Source organism: Anarrhichthys ocellatus, unplaced genomic scaffold (genome assembly GCF_004355925.1).
Source record: "Anarrhichthys ocellatus isolate YVR2014 unplaced genomic scaffold, GSC_Weel_1.0 scaffold49, whole genome shotgun sequence".
NCBI lineage: Eukaryota > Metazoa > Chordata > Actinopteri > Perciformes > Anarhichadidae > Anarrhichthys > Anarrhichthys ocellatus.
The window spans coordinates 2728393-2740858 of NW_022280079.1; the positions used below are offsets into that span (position 1 = coordinate 2728393).

Genomic DNA, 12466 nt, shown 5'->3' on the forward strand with positions numbered 1-12466 from the left:
CTCATTATGTTGAGATATTAAGTCATTATGTTGAGAAACTAACTCATTATGTTGAGATATTAAGTCATTATGTTGAGATAGTAAGTCATTATGTTGAGATATTAAATCATTATGTTGAGATACTAAGTCATTATTTTGAGATATTAAATCATTATGTTGAGTTACTAAGTCTGACTAAAATGACTTACGGGCCCTTTTTTCCTCATCAAATTGGCAGAAATGAGCTACCACATTATCATTACTTAACAAATAGGTTGAGTTGTAATTGCAAATGATCTGGCCTGTATGTGTAAAATAACCCCCCTTATTCCAGTCAATATATCAATGACACAAATGTTCAACTAAAGTAAAAAAAAATAAGAAAAATCGGACTTTCTAAATCCATGCCATGACATTTGTGTCTCTACTCACCGAGGTCTTTGCCGAAGCCGGACTGTTTGAAGCCCCCAAAAGGTGAAGCCACGTCGGTCTTATTGTAGGTGTTGACGAATACCGTTCCGGCGTCAAGCCGCTCGCTCACGTACATGGCCTTGTTGATGTCGCGGGTGAACACGCCCGAGGCCAGGCCGTACTCCGTGTCATTGGCTCTCTGCAGCACGCCGTCCACGTCGCTGTGGTTCGCAGGTGGTACAGAGAATACCGGTTAGCATCTCGAATAGCACTGCAGCAACTGCAGCAAGATACCTTTTTGATGACTCACCCATCTTTGAATTTGGACACCACCATGACGGGGCCGAATGACTCCTCTTTGGCGATGAACATGTGGTCCTCCACATTAGTGAACACTGTGGGCTCCATGAAAAAACCTGAAGGGAAATTACAATATCAATGATTAGCTAACGTTAACAATGATGCTAAAATGAGAAACGGCTAACTTGAAAACAGCTTTTATCAAAAGTTATAAATTATGCATTTTCTAACTTCCCTCTTTAGACTGAGCAACGTAACTGTGGTAATGTTTTAGCGCAAATGCACCAATATCTCCCTGAAGTTGTATAAAAAAGTAAATAGCTAGCTTGCTAGGTAGCTTAGTGCAGTGATTTTCAACCGCTGTGCCGCACCAGTGTCCCGTGAGAGGTCGTCAGGTGTGCCGTGGGAAAATGTCCAATTTCACCTAATAAGTCCAATACAATATTATTTAGTTGTTGCAAATACTTTGCCATTGTTGAGCATCTGATCTGCAATATACGTAGTGTCTGGCTAAGTAATAAATACTCTTCCATGCCAGTGGGTGGCAGTAGGTAGCGCAGTAATGACCGTGTTAATTTAAGACAGTATGACGTGCGGGAGAGGTTGCGGAGAAATATTTGAAAAGTAAAAATGCAGACTCTGAACTGGGCCTGTAGGAAATTTGGGTTTAGAACTGTCTTTTAAGAAATTATAATAGAAGTGTTTAATGATTCATAATTAAGAAATCATAATTAGAAGCGTTTTGGAATACATAATTGGAAGATTCATAATTGTAGAAATGTTTTAGGATTTGTAGTTAGAAGTGTATCTTAGTAGAATTTGTAGCACCTTTATATCTATGCTTGTGAAACTTGTGAAGTTTTTATCATAGAAGTGTTAAGCCATAAAAGACAGTCATTGAATGTTTTAAACTGTAAAGAATAGTATGTTGGGAGTAAGGGAAAGAGAGATTTCAGACAGGCATTTACAGATCACACCCGTGCGAGGGTCCTGCGCGAAGGAGGAGCCAGCTGGATTTAGCCAATAGGAACTACGGACATTATGGGATCTTTGAACTATGTAAGGCGGGAGAGAAAGAACTTCCGGCCTCTTGCTCCTGTTCCACTGTGTGGGTGGTAACGCTTTCGGGGTGAGCGGGTCATATTCTATGCAACTGTAAATAATGTACTTCACTATGCAACTGTTTTAGCATCAGAAGTATTAAATGCTTTTGTTCATAATTGAAACCGGCTGACTTTTTAGTATTACTGGGTCAAAGGCGGTAATTCCCACAGTTTAAGAGGCTCTCGAACTCCACAGCCCTGGACAAAATAACCCAGATGAAAAGCCTATAAGGATCAACACATTTAGAGACTTGTCATTAAATTGTCAGCATATATCCGGCCCTCGGTACAACGGCCCGCCAGAAAATATCATGTTTATCATAACTGGCCCACCACACCACAGAGCTCCGGGACGAAAGGTGGTGATGTTAGCTGGCTTTATGTGCAACATAACGAAGCATCTCACTGCTCTAAACCTCCAGCTTCAGGGACGTATGATCACAGACATGTGTGAGGCAGTAAAAGTCTCCACCGCTGTGTTCCCGACTGCGCATTTTGCTGATAAACTGGGCGCACTTGGCACAGATCACTCGGCGATTTACCGACTTTGCAGCTCAGAAATTTAAATTTGAACTGCTCAGCAATCCGTTTGCAGTTGACGTGGAAAGAGCACCTGTGGAGCTGATAGAGCTCCAGTGTAATGACACTCAAGGCAAAGTGTGACTCTGAGGGCGCTGCACAGTTTCCAAGCTTCACCCCCGAAACGATGCCTTAACTCCGCCTCCATGCTGCTCAAATGCTCTGCATGTTTGGGAGCACATACCTGTGTGAGCAGCTGTTCTCTGTGATGAAGATGAACAAAAACCCACACAGGAGTTGTCTCACTGATGCATACCTTCACTCCATTTTGAGGGTTTCCACAGAACCTAACCCCCGATATTAATGAACTGGCAGCCAAGAGAAGATGCCAAACATCTGGCTCTGGCACATATGCATAAAATAATGTAGCCTAACATGTATTCTTTTTGCGCTTTGTCCAATATCCCTTCTATCCTGTTTATTAAATGGTGACTCTATTTGGCCCTCAACGTAGTCACAATTTCTTATTTTGGCCCCTCTGTGATTGAGATTGACACCCCTGGCATATACTGTATTATGCTAAAAGGTGTCATTTTGTAAGGTTTTTGGTTGTTGGTGTGCCGCGGGATCTTTTTAATGTAAAAAATGTGCCGCGGCTCAGAGAAGGTTGAAAAACACTGGCTTAGTGGCTCGCAGCCGAGAGATAATGTTCATCTAAATATTAGCATGTAGCTATTACCACTGTTAACAATCCAAACTATCCTTCATAAAGATACACTGTATAGTTTGGGGAGAGCGAAAGATTTCTCTGGTGTAATATATTTGTGAAAAACACAAACACTAGGAAATAAACAGTTGAACAAAACTTGGCACTGTGGTAATAATTGACTAAATTACTATATTCTGTAGTGAATCCAATTATTAGTTGCACCCTTATCTTAGTCTGCACATAAACTAAAGATTTTTAAAGAAGGAAAGAACAGGTAAACTCAACAGGTGATGCAGATACATCAAATAAAAGCCATCTGTAATTGCTGTAAAATGTAAAAGATAACTGATGCTAAATTTTAAAAGCAGACACACAGTTAATACAGATAAACCCACCACTTCTAAACACACACCCTGTGTCCTGTGTGTAAAGGTGACCTGAGTGGACTGAGAATGAGTCCCATTAGCTACAGACATTGTGCTGTTGCACTCAGAGAGTCTCTGTGTGTTCTACCTGGCCTGTCCACCTGCTTCCCTCCGTACACCAGCGTCGCTCCCTCCTTCAGCCCGACCTCGCAGTACTCCAGCAGCTTGTCCAGGTGGGCTTTGTGGTTCTGTGGTCCGTGGTCCGTGGAGCGATCCAGTGGGTCTCCAATCTTCATCTTCTTGAGCTCTTCCACCTTAGAGGTTGGAAAGGAGGGAGAGATTAATGATGCAGTTCCTTGTTTCTTCCGCTCAAAGTGACACTATCAAATTGCTTTATTGGAAGTGCAGGAGTCAGTCCCCTAACTATATTGAAGTCCCCTTTTAATGTGCTGTATAGAGAGCTGCAGGGATGACGTAGTTTTGTAGGTGTACGCGTAAGTTGGCATCACACTGGTTCCCTCAACAAAAAGCCTTGGAATATGTCAGTAAATATCCCACTCAAGAATTTTGATGTCGTAGAACAAAACATTAAAATCTCTTAAGCTTGTGTAAACCAAATACATTATTTCAGGCATCTAACCAAAAATCCATTAAATATAAACCCACTGACTTTAAGACGAGGGAACCAGAAGTGCAAAAAATGCTGACTCATTTCTGTGTTTTAGGACTCGTTCCTGCACCACTCTTATTCTTCTAGAGAAAGGCTTTCTCAGTGTTTTGGCTCACGCACCACTCGGCTGATGAACTCATCGTGAACGGACTCCTCCACAAACAGACGTCCGGCAGCGATGCAGTTCTCCCCCTTGTTGAAATACACGGAGCTCATGCCCTGTGGAGCAGCAAGCACACACACGATCACAGACACACACACACACACACACACACACACACACAGATGATGCACTTTATTCTCTTGTGCATTAACTAGAGCTTTCTTTAAGTATTAAAATGCATTAAACGAAGGTATAATTATTTATTTTTTTTATAATAATCACACTAAAATATATTCTTATTAAAGAATGTTTGATCATGACCAAGCTTTCAGTTGTCATTCTAGGCAGACATTGTGTATGGCTTTAACTTATGAATATTTTCATTATTGATTTATGTGTTATTTTATTCCGCTGATTGATAAATTAGTCTCTAAAAAAAATTGTATAGAAAATGACCATCACAATTTCCCTGAAGCCAAGGTCAAAGTTTTGTTCGAAAAACACTCTTGCACCTAAACTTATTCAATTTCAATCATAGAAAACAGCAAATCCTCACATTTGAGAACCTGGAACCACAAAATGTTAATAAATAATACCAGGTTTGAGGTGAACCTTCTATCAATTAAAAAGATGTATTCATTGGTGTAAAAACCAGCCTGACAACAGCCCCTCCCTCTCTCTCTCACCATGCGAACAGCCTTGTCCATGTCGCAGTCACCGAAGATGATGAGAGGTGACTTCCCCCCCAGCTCCAGAGAAACCTTCTTCAGGTTGCTGAGCGCACAGCTGCAACAGGAAGTCACAAGATAAATGAAGAAGCATGAAGTTTCACCAGACAGTTAAGTCGACCGAGCAATGAGTTCGCTAGCTGATACCTCTTCATGATCTGTTTGCCGATGGGTGTGGAGCCAGTGAAACCCAGCTTGCGGATGTCCGGGTGGTCGGACAGACGTTGTCCCACCATACCACCTGGAGGACGGAACAGGTTACGCATTACTGTGGACTATTCCTTTTGTCAACGGATACCACAAAAACTAAATCCAACCATGTGTGGGTCCATCTCTCAATACTTTCTGACTTCCCTCCCATGTCTGTGGCTCTCAGCTCTAAGCCCATTGGTTCATTCTGAAGATGTAAATCTTCACAAAGGGGCCTGTAAATGTATACTTTCATTTTTTTATAAAGTGCTCGTTATTTCCTAAAACAGCTGGTCCCTATAGTTTTCATCAAACGTTACTCAAACAGGAGGAATTTCTTGGAGACTATTTCCAGTGGCGGATTAATAATCAATCCACATTTGGTGCTCTAGTGAGGCAGCAGGGCGGTGTATGTGGGATTGAGTCAAAACAAACTACAGTGTATTCATGGTGATGTAGGTACATGTCACCCCATTCAACAGTGTGGCTCACTGATGTGATTTCAACAACAACTATGGCTCAGAGGAAGAAGAAGTATCAGGCTTTGATACACACAACATACTTGTTAGGAGATAAATTCATTGTTACATTTGGTCTTTTCGTGGAATTAAGAAAAAAAATAGCATATCACTAGATTTTTACTTACAAATATGCATTCCAGACCTGTACAAGTTTCAGAACACGAGGCACATATAGACGTATCTTTGCGCAACAGTTCCCAACCTCTTGGTTCCGAACCACACACTAGACAAGGAAACTGAAAATCTGCCACACTAAATGATTTTGTTTATTGTAAAAAAAACAAAAAAAATGTTTATCTTTTTGAGTCTCTTGAAACAATTACAACAGACTGAGAAGGGACTACCACACCTGTTACCAGGGGTTCTCCTTTGCATTGAAGTAGTAGGATTTGGCGGCATCTAGCGGTGAGGTTGCAGATTGCAACCAACTGATACTTCTCCTGTGTGCCGAGCGTTTCGGAGAACTACGGCAGGCCTACGCGAAACATAAAAGTCTCTCTCTAGAGCCAGTGTTTGGTTTGTCCGTTCTGGGCTACCGTAGAAACACGGCGGTGCAACATATCTACTCCCTATGTAGATATGAAGGGCTCATTCTAAGCTAGTGAAAACACAATCATTTTTTAGTTTCAGGTGATCATACACTCAAGTAAGTATCAGATTATATTCCATTTCTGCCAATGGACCCTCCTGAACCCTACACACTGTTCCTTTAACAAGCGACCGATGTCGGGTACCACTGAATATTATCGGTCAGATTCTATTTGCACTCATTTCTAATTCACCTCATGACCTCAAGGACAAAAATCACAAACAGTAAAAACAGAAAACAGCCTACGTGGATCCTGTATGTTTGTTCATTACCTGAGCCTGGCAAAATGTTTATGACTCCTTTCGGAATGCCGGCTTTCACCGACAGCTCGGCAAACTTCAGCGCCGTCAACGGAGTGACCTGTAAACATTGGGGGATAATGCATGAGACACTCACCGGGTCCATTCAGCCTTGGTCAGCACATTTACCTCGAACCTGGTGAATATTCAGTTATTTTAGCACTAATATGCGAGTTAAAGTGTGTGTGTGCGGCGATCTCACCTGCGCGGGTTTGAGAACGAGCGTGTTTCCCGCTGCGAGGCAGGCGGCGCTCTTCCACGCCAGCATCATGAGAGGATAGTTCCACGGGATGATGATGGCACACACACTGAAGTAACGATAAGACACAGAGTAAGAAACACACAATCAGCGATAATGTTGTAGGAAGCGCTCGGTAAAACTCAGCGCTTTTACCCCAGAGGCTCTCTCTTGGTGAAGGTCAGATTGCGATTGGGCCTGGCCTGGTTGATAGGGATCGTCTTGCCCTGCAACAGAAAAACCTCTGGTGTCACAATCTGTTAAAACTGCAGCATGTGTGTGTGTGTGTCCGAACGTTAAACCCACGTGGATCTTGTCGCACCAGCCGGCAAAGTATCGGAAGGTCTGGATGGACATACCCACATGGGTCTTGAGGGCCAGCGTGTACACAGCTCCTGAGTCGACGGACTCGATGGTGGCCAGCTCCTCCTGGTGTTCCTCCATCAGGTCTGCCAGCCTGGGGGGGGGGGGGTAATGAGAGACAAGGACTAATTCTCAGAGAATGTTTGGAAGTCCATTACTGAAGGAGTTCATGCTGCCTCTATTTGCTCTCGACACAGGCTCACAAAGTTTAAAGTGGTACATCGGCTTCTCTTCTCAAATAAAAAGATTTATCCTGATTTGGATCTTAATTGGAACAGATGTAAATTACAAATAGGCTCCTTTATTCAAACTTTCTGGACTCGTCCAAGAGTGTCCCCTTATTGGACTTCTGTTTTTAGGACATTTACACAGATATTTCTGGAATACAAGCTAACTCTCCTAGCTTTTGATTGTCAAGTAGTTAGACGCCCAACTCTGCTGTGGTGGGAAAAAAGAACCACCACCATCACATATTCAGTGGATTGGAGAACTTATGCAGTCTCTCCACCTAGAACAGATACAGTTTACTCTTGGAGGCTCAACTGAGAGGTTCTATCATTTATGGCAGCCATTTCTATTTGATGTAAACATGCGGACTAAAGTGGCGTTCCGTCCCAGAGCTTAAAGGTCTAGATTTGATCATCATGGATTGAAACAATCTCTGAAAAGAGACTTCTGTTTTTTTGCTGTTTTTTTGTCTGTCGTCTGACATAACGCTGTAGATGCAATGATTTTGTGCACAATCTTGTGTTATATTGAAAATCTATGAATAAAGTTCGGATAAACGGTTACTGTATATAGCCATTCAAATCCAGTATGTTCCAATTGCTTTTACTCACTCACTTGACATTGGACAACATACTGATGACCATAAAATCATAGCCTGTGATATGACCATACTGCTTTAAGCAACATTTGGCTGTATGTTAATGAGGTCTCCATGTACATAGCCAAAAACTAGTGGACACCATAATGAAACCAAAAAAATAGGAAATTCTTCTTTTTGGTTCTTGATTTTTACACAAAGCAGAACACGGGACATGTCATTTACAGAGCAGACCTCTGCGCTTTGTGCAGTCCCACTGCAGTCCTCTAGGTGGAGCTACTCACTTGTAAAGCAGACTCCCTCTGTCTCTAGGGTTCATCCTGCCCCAGGGTCCGTTATAATAAGCTTCTTTGGCAGCCGCTACCGCCCGGTCCACATCCCCCACCGAGGCAAAGGACACCTTGCAGATCACCTAGCAGATCACAAGGATGCAATGGTCACACATGGTCTAATGATTAATGCGAGAACGAAACCTTCCGTGTGTGTGTGTGTGTGTGTGTGTGTGTGTGTGTGTGTGTGTGTGTGTGTATTCATCTGACAGGGACTCACTGATCCGTCAGTAGGGTTGATGGTGTCGTAGACCTTGCCGTTTTCTGCATCTTCAAACTTTCCGTTGATGAAACACTGGTTTGGCATCTTCACTGTCATGTTGTTTATTTCTCTTGTTGCCTAGATAAAATACAACAGTAGCAGTGCAACAATCACAACCCAAAATCACCTACCTGTTTGGAAGTTATACGGAAAGGATCTCACTCCACTTTTGTTAAAAATCAGCACGCTCAGTTTGGGCTCACTGAGACATCAAATTGGGGGACTCACATAGTCGATGACCAGCTCCTCCTCCTGGTCCTCCCCTCTCAGCTTGCGGACAAACATCTGGATGAAGTCCCGGAAGGTGGTAGCCATGTACACGTCCTCGCTCTGCAGCTGGACGCTGGCGCACTTCTGCTTCACCTCCTCCACCAGCCTGCACACAACAGACAGCAGCGCTCCATCAGGGCTTACAGTACTGCACAGTAGTTTCTTTAGGATCGTAAAGGGTTTATAAAAATTCATAGGTTTACGTACACCTTTTATTTCTTCTGACTTTGTATTATTATTTGCGTATAAATTCAGGTGTGTTCAGTCGTTGTCGGTTCACAGCTTATCTCATATCTCAGATATTTTACGTGCACATTTATGATTGTATGCTGAAGGACCTCTCGTGGTTGCAGGGGTTCACAATTAAAAAAAATATGTATTTGTTGTTTCATGGCGTCTTTGAATGCCGACTGCTCACTCCAAGTGATCATTTCTGACCCATGGCTGCACCGGCCTCCTCCCTCACCTGACCACATCCATGGAGGCGGCTCCACACTTGAAGAAGTCTGTGGTGTCCTCAATGGCTGTGACATTGCTGAGGATGCCCTTCCAGATGTTCTGTGATAAATGAAAGCATTCTCAGTCAGCCACACTCTCTTGGGTCAGCTTACAAAAAAAAACATATTCAAGAGAAGAGAAGCAGAAGTTTGAGCGTGGGCCACGATCAGCTGAACACAGTACGCCGCCAGTAACTTGCCCTGATCTCCTCCGCCATCTTCTTTTCATCATCGGTCAGCTCCACGCTGGAGCTTTCTCCGGAGGAGAAGTATTTCGAGGCAGTGATCATCTTCCCGTCTTCGAACTGCAGGTTCTTCACCAGGAGCTGGGGACCAAACACAGAATGGATCACACACACAACACACGCTGTATTTGACTCATTTCCAGCTGCGTTTGAATCACCTAGCAGCCTTTCACTGTATCTGGAGTGCATCTGAACCAACAGCCAACAGAGGCATGAACCTGACCCCCAACGCTACCTTTGTTTGCTCTGAATGTTTGTTTTGTAGTACGACAGAGACACTCACGGCTTTCCCGTCGCTTCCGTACAGCACAAGGCCGTTCTTGGTGACCAGGCCGGGCTGGGACGCCCCCTCAATCTCCAGGGACTGACCGGCAGGTACAGACCCCCTCAGCATAGACGAGTTGTACAGGGTCACAGACTGAGGAAGAACAAACAGAGGAGGAATTCAATCAGATATTTTATTAACTCGCAATGGTGACATTTGAATATGGTGCTACCGGTTCAGCAAGCTAAGTCAAGATAAACCTAATTTAATCAAATGTTTGTAACATCCTCTTTATAGTATGTGGGGCTGTCCTCTGCTGAGGTTCTGTAAGTGTTTTCTCCAGCTGACCCTTTAAAGGAATAGTTCGACAGATTGTTAAATTTGCTTTCTCGCTAAGAGTTTAGAGATCGATTCCACACTAAACTCGAACCAAGCACCTGTTAGCTTAGCTTAGCACAAAGACTGGAAACAAGGGCGAGACAGCTAGCCTGGTTCCATCATAAAGGTAACGACATCCACCTACCAGCACCTCTAAAGCTCACAGATACACACGTTGTGTCGCATTTGTTTAATCAGCATAAAAAAGTTAACCAACAAATGTCAGTGCTCTGAAAAGTATGTTACATTTTATTATTATTATAATATTAAAAGTTAAAAAAGAAAAGATGCTTAAATGCCTGGTTTAGTGACTCCATTCTTTGAAACCAGAAACATATGTGAGCCCAAATTTCAACTCCTCCAGGACTTGATAAAAACGTTTAAGTTACTGAACATCCGCCTCCTACCAAAAATACCAGGATCTATGTCAGCCCTGCAAACCGCTATCAGTCTGACCTCACAACATACAGAGTGTGTGTTTTCTTTGCTGCTTTGTGTTCCAGGAAAACGCACCTGACCATCAACGACGGTCCAGGCACCGGGGACTTTGTCATGGCCGCGGATCCAGTCGTGGATGGCCCCGGCCGGTTGGGCCAGGTTGACCTGCGGGGACAGAGAGATACATGCTGAGGGGTCGGATTCATTTCAAGACCGGGTCACCCCCATTTCTGAGAATGAGAGGGAAGCCCAGCAGCTGGTCGCCGCTCGCTGAGCAACATGCGGTAAAGCGATGCTGGAAATGAAAACCTTCTGCACTAAGAATAGCGCATCTAGATTACCTGCCAGCAAACGTGGCTCCATGTGGCAAATCAGAGAGCAGCTAAGATCAGCCCCGCCTCTGTCTTTCCTCTTGTGAGACAAACACCAGGCAGCCACTCAATCTTACATACCTGGCACTGTTGGGCTACATTTATATAATACAAATCTGTGAATTTAGGAGATATTTGTATTTAATGGAATGATATTTTTCCATGATAAAAACTTTCAATGGAGGATATCAAGCTCAGCCCACACCTGATCAGAAGTCTATGAATGCAGGCTGCTGGAGGAACTGTGGCTCCCAGGAGGCCAACCACCTCCACGTGTTTGGGGCCCAGCCAAAAGTTAAATACTTTTTAGATTCAAACAGATACTATAAATGGGACTAAAATTACTGAACTGGGAACAATTCATTTTTGGGCTTTTAGATTCAACACCCGCAAATATTAGAAGAACAAAATAATTAAAAATGCTAATACAAAGAAATGGCTTAATCCAGACACCCCATCCATAGAAGAATGGATAATATCATTTATGAAGCCTTTATTATGGAAACAATCCCCTTCTCCATCAGCCTTCAGGAAACTAGATTTGAAGAAATTTGTCAGAAGTGGAAAATTAACTCGTCCTTCATTTAAATATTTATTCAGTGTTCATTTAAATATATTTATTTCTTTCATTTTTTTTCTTTAACTCAAATGAAAAACATTTTTGTTATGTCTTTGTGTTCTATAACTATTGTAAAAGATAAACGCGTGAACTGCTGCTGTAATCTGATCCTAAATAAAGGAAAAAATTTAGAAAACAGTAGAATAAAATAAAACCCTTATTATATAAAGAGTGACTTGCGGTTACCACTCCTACCCCCCCCCCCCCCCCTTACAGCCTTGACAGATTCTTGCTACAGTGTCTAAACCAGATGCACTTCAGCTGTGTTTATGCAGCATTAACAGTCAGCTCAACACAAGAACCTCTACGTTTTCTATCAATCGTTGCTAATAAATAAAAAGAGAGAGGAGAGATAAAAAGGTTTGACGAGAGATTTGTTAGCGTTTTAGCTCATTAAATCCTGGTGGAGCCACATCCGAAACAGAACCAGCTTTTGAAAGCCCATCCCCACATTTCACTCACACATTCAGAAGCGTCTTTTTTACCGGCCAACATTGAAAGCAGCGACAGCGAATCAAGTTGCGAATAAAAAAAAATGTCACAGATGTTTTGGTGTACATTATTTATTTCCTGTAGGGCGGTTCACTTTTGCCCGGCAAAGGCCAGGCTGGTGCTCCAGACTGAACGAATGAAAACGGCCTATTTAAAGAAATCAAATCAAAATCACGTATCCGACTGTGGGGCTACTGTCTGAAGTAAGATGTCTCACCTTGGAGTTGGACTTCTTCTGAATGCCCTCGTAGCTCGCTCCTTCCTCTGTCTGGGGAATCCGAGGGGCCTTCCCGTCAGCTATGAGCTGCACCGACTCCACCTGCCCCAAGAAACTTGTTTTAACATGTTGTTGAGAGATTATTCAAGTTGAAAAAAAGGGTTCTATATT

The 12466-nt window shown here is 43.0% G+C and overlaps 1 protein-coding gene across 1 annotated transcript in view; it reads right to left on the minus strand.

The window, feature by feature from the left end:
• Nucleotides 1-12466, minus strand: part of aldh1l2 (aldehyde dehydrogenase 1 family, member L2) — a 28435-nt gene that overhangs the window by 3778 nt on the left and 12191 nt on the right. Inside the window, exons 5-22 of the mRNA XM_031869856.1 lie at nucleotides 12296-12397; nucleotides 10672-10761; nucleotides 9799-9933; nucleotides 9471-9596; nucleotides 9240-9331; nucleotides 8732-8879; nucleotides 8462-8581; nucleotides 8197-8324; nucleotides 7030-7180; nucleotides 6880-6950; nucleotides 6688-6793; nucleotides 6459-6546; nucleotides 5035-5128; nucleotides 4846-4945; nucleotides 4177-4275; nucleotides 3535-3700; nucleotides 701-806; nucleotides 412-611 (exon numbers count right to left, since the gene is read on the minus strand). Of these exons, the coding sequence (XP_031725716.1) occupies nucleotides 412-611; nucleotides 701-806; nucleotides 3535-3700; nucleotides 4177-4275; nucleotides 4846-4945; nucleotides 5035-5128; nucleotides 6459-6546; nucleotides 6688-6793; nucleotides 6880-6950; nucleotides 7030-7180; nucleotides 8197-8324; nucleotides 8462-8581; nucleotides 8732-8879; nucleotides 9240-9331; nucleotides 9471-9596; nucleotides 9799-9933; nucleotides 10672-10761; nucleotides 12296-12397 (2122 nt within the window). The remainder of the gene's footprint in view (nucleotides 1-411; nucleotides 612-700; nucleotides 807-3534; nucleotides 3701-4176; nucleotides 4276-4845; nucleotides 4946-5034; nucleotides 5129-6458; nucleotides 6547-6687; nucleotides 6794-6879; nucleotides 6951-7029; nucleotides 7181-8196; nucleotides 8325-8461; nucleotides 8582-8731; nucleotides 8880-9239; nucleotides 9332-9470; nucleotides 9597-9798; nucleotides 9934-10671; nucleotides 10762-12295; nucleotides 12398-12466) is intronic.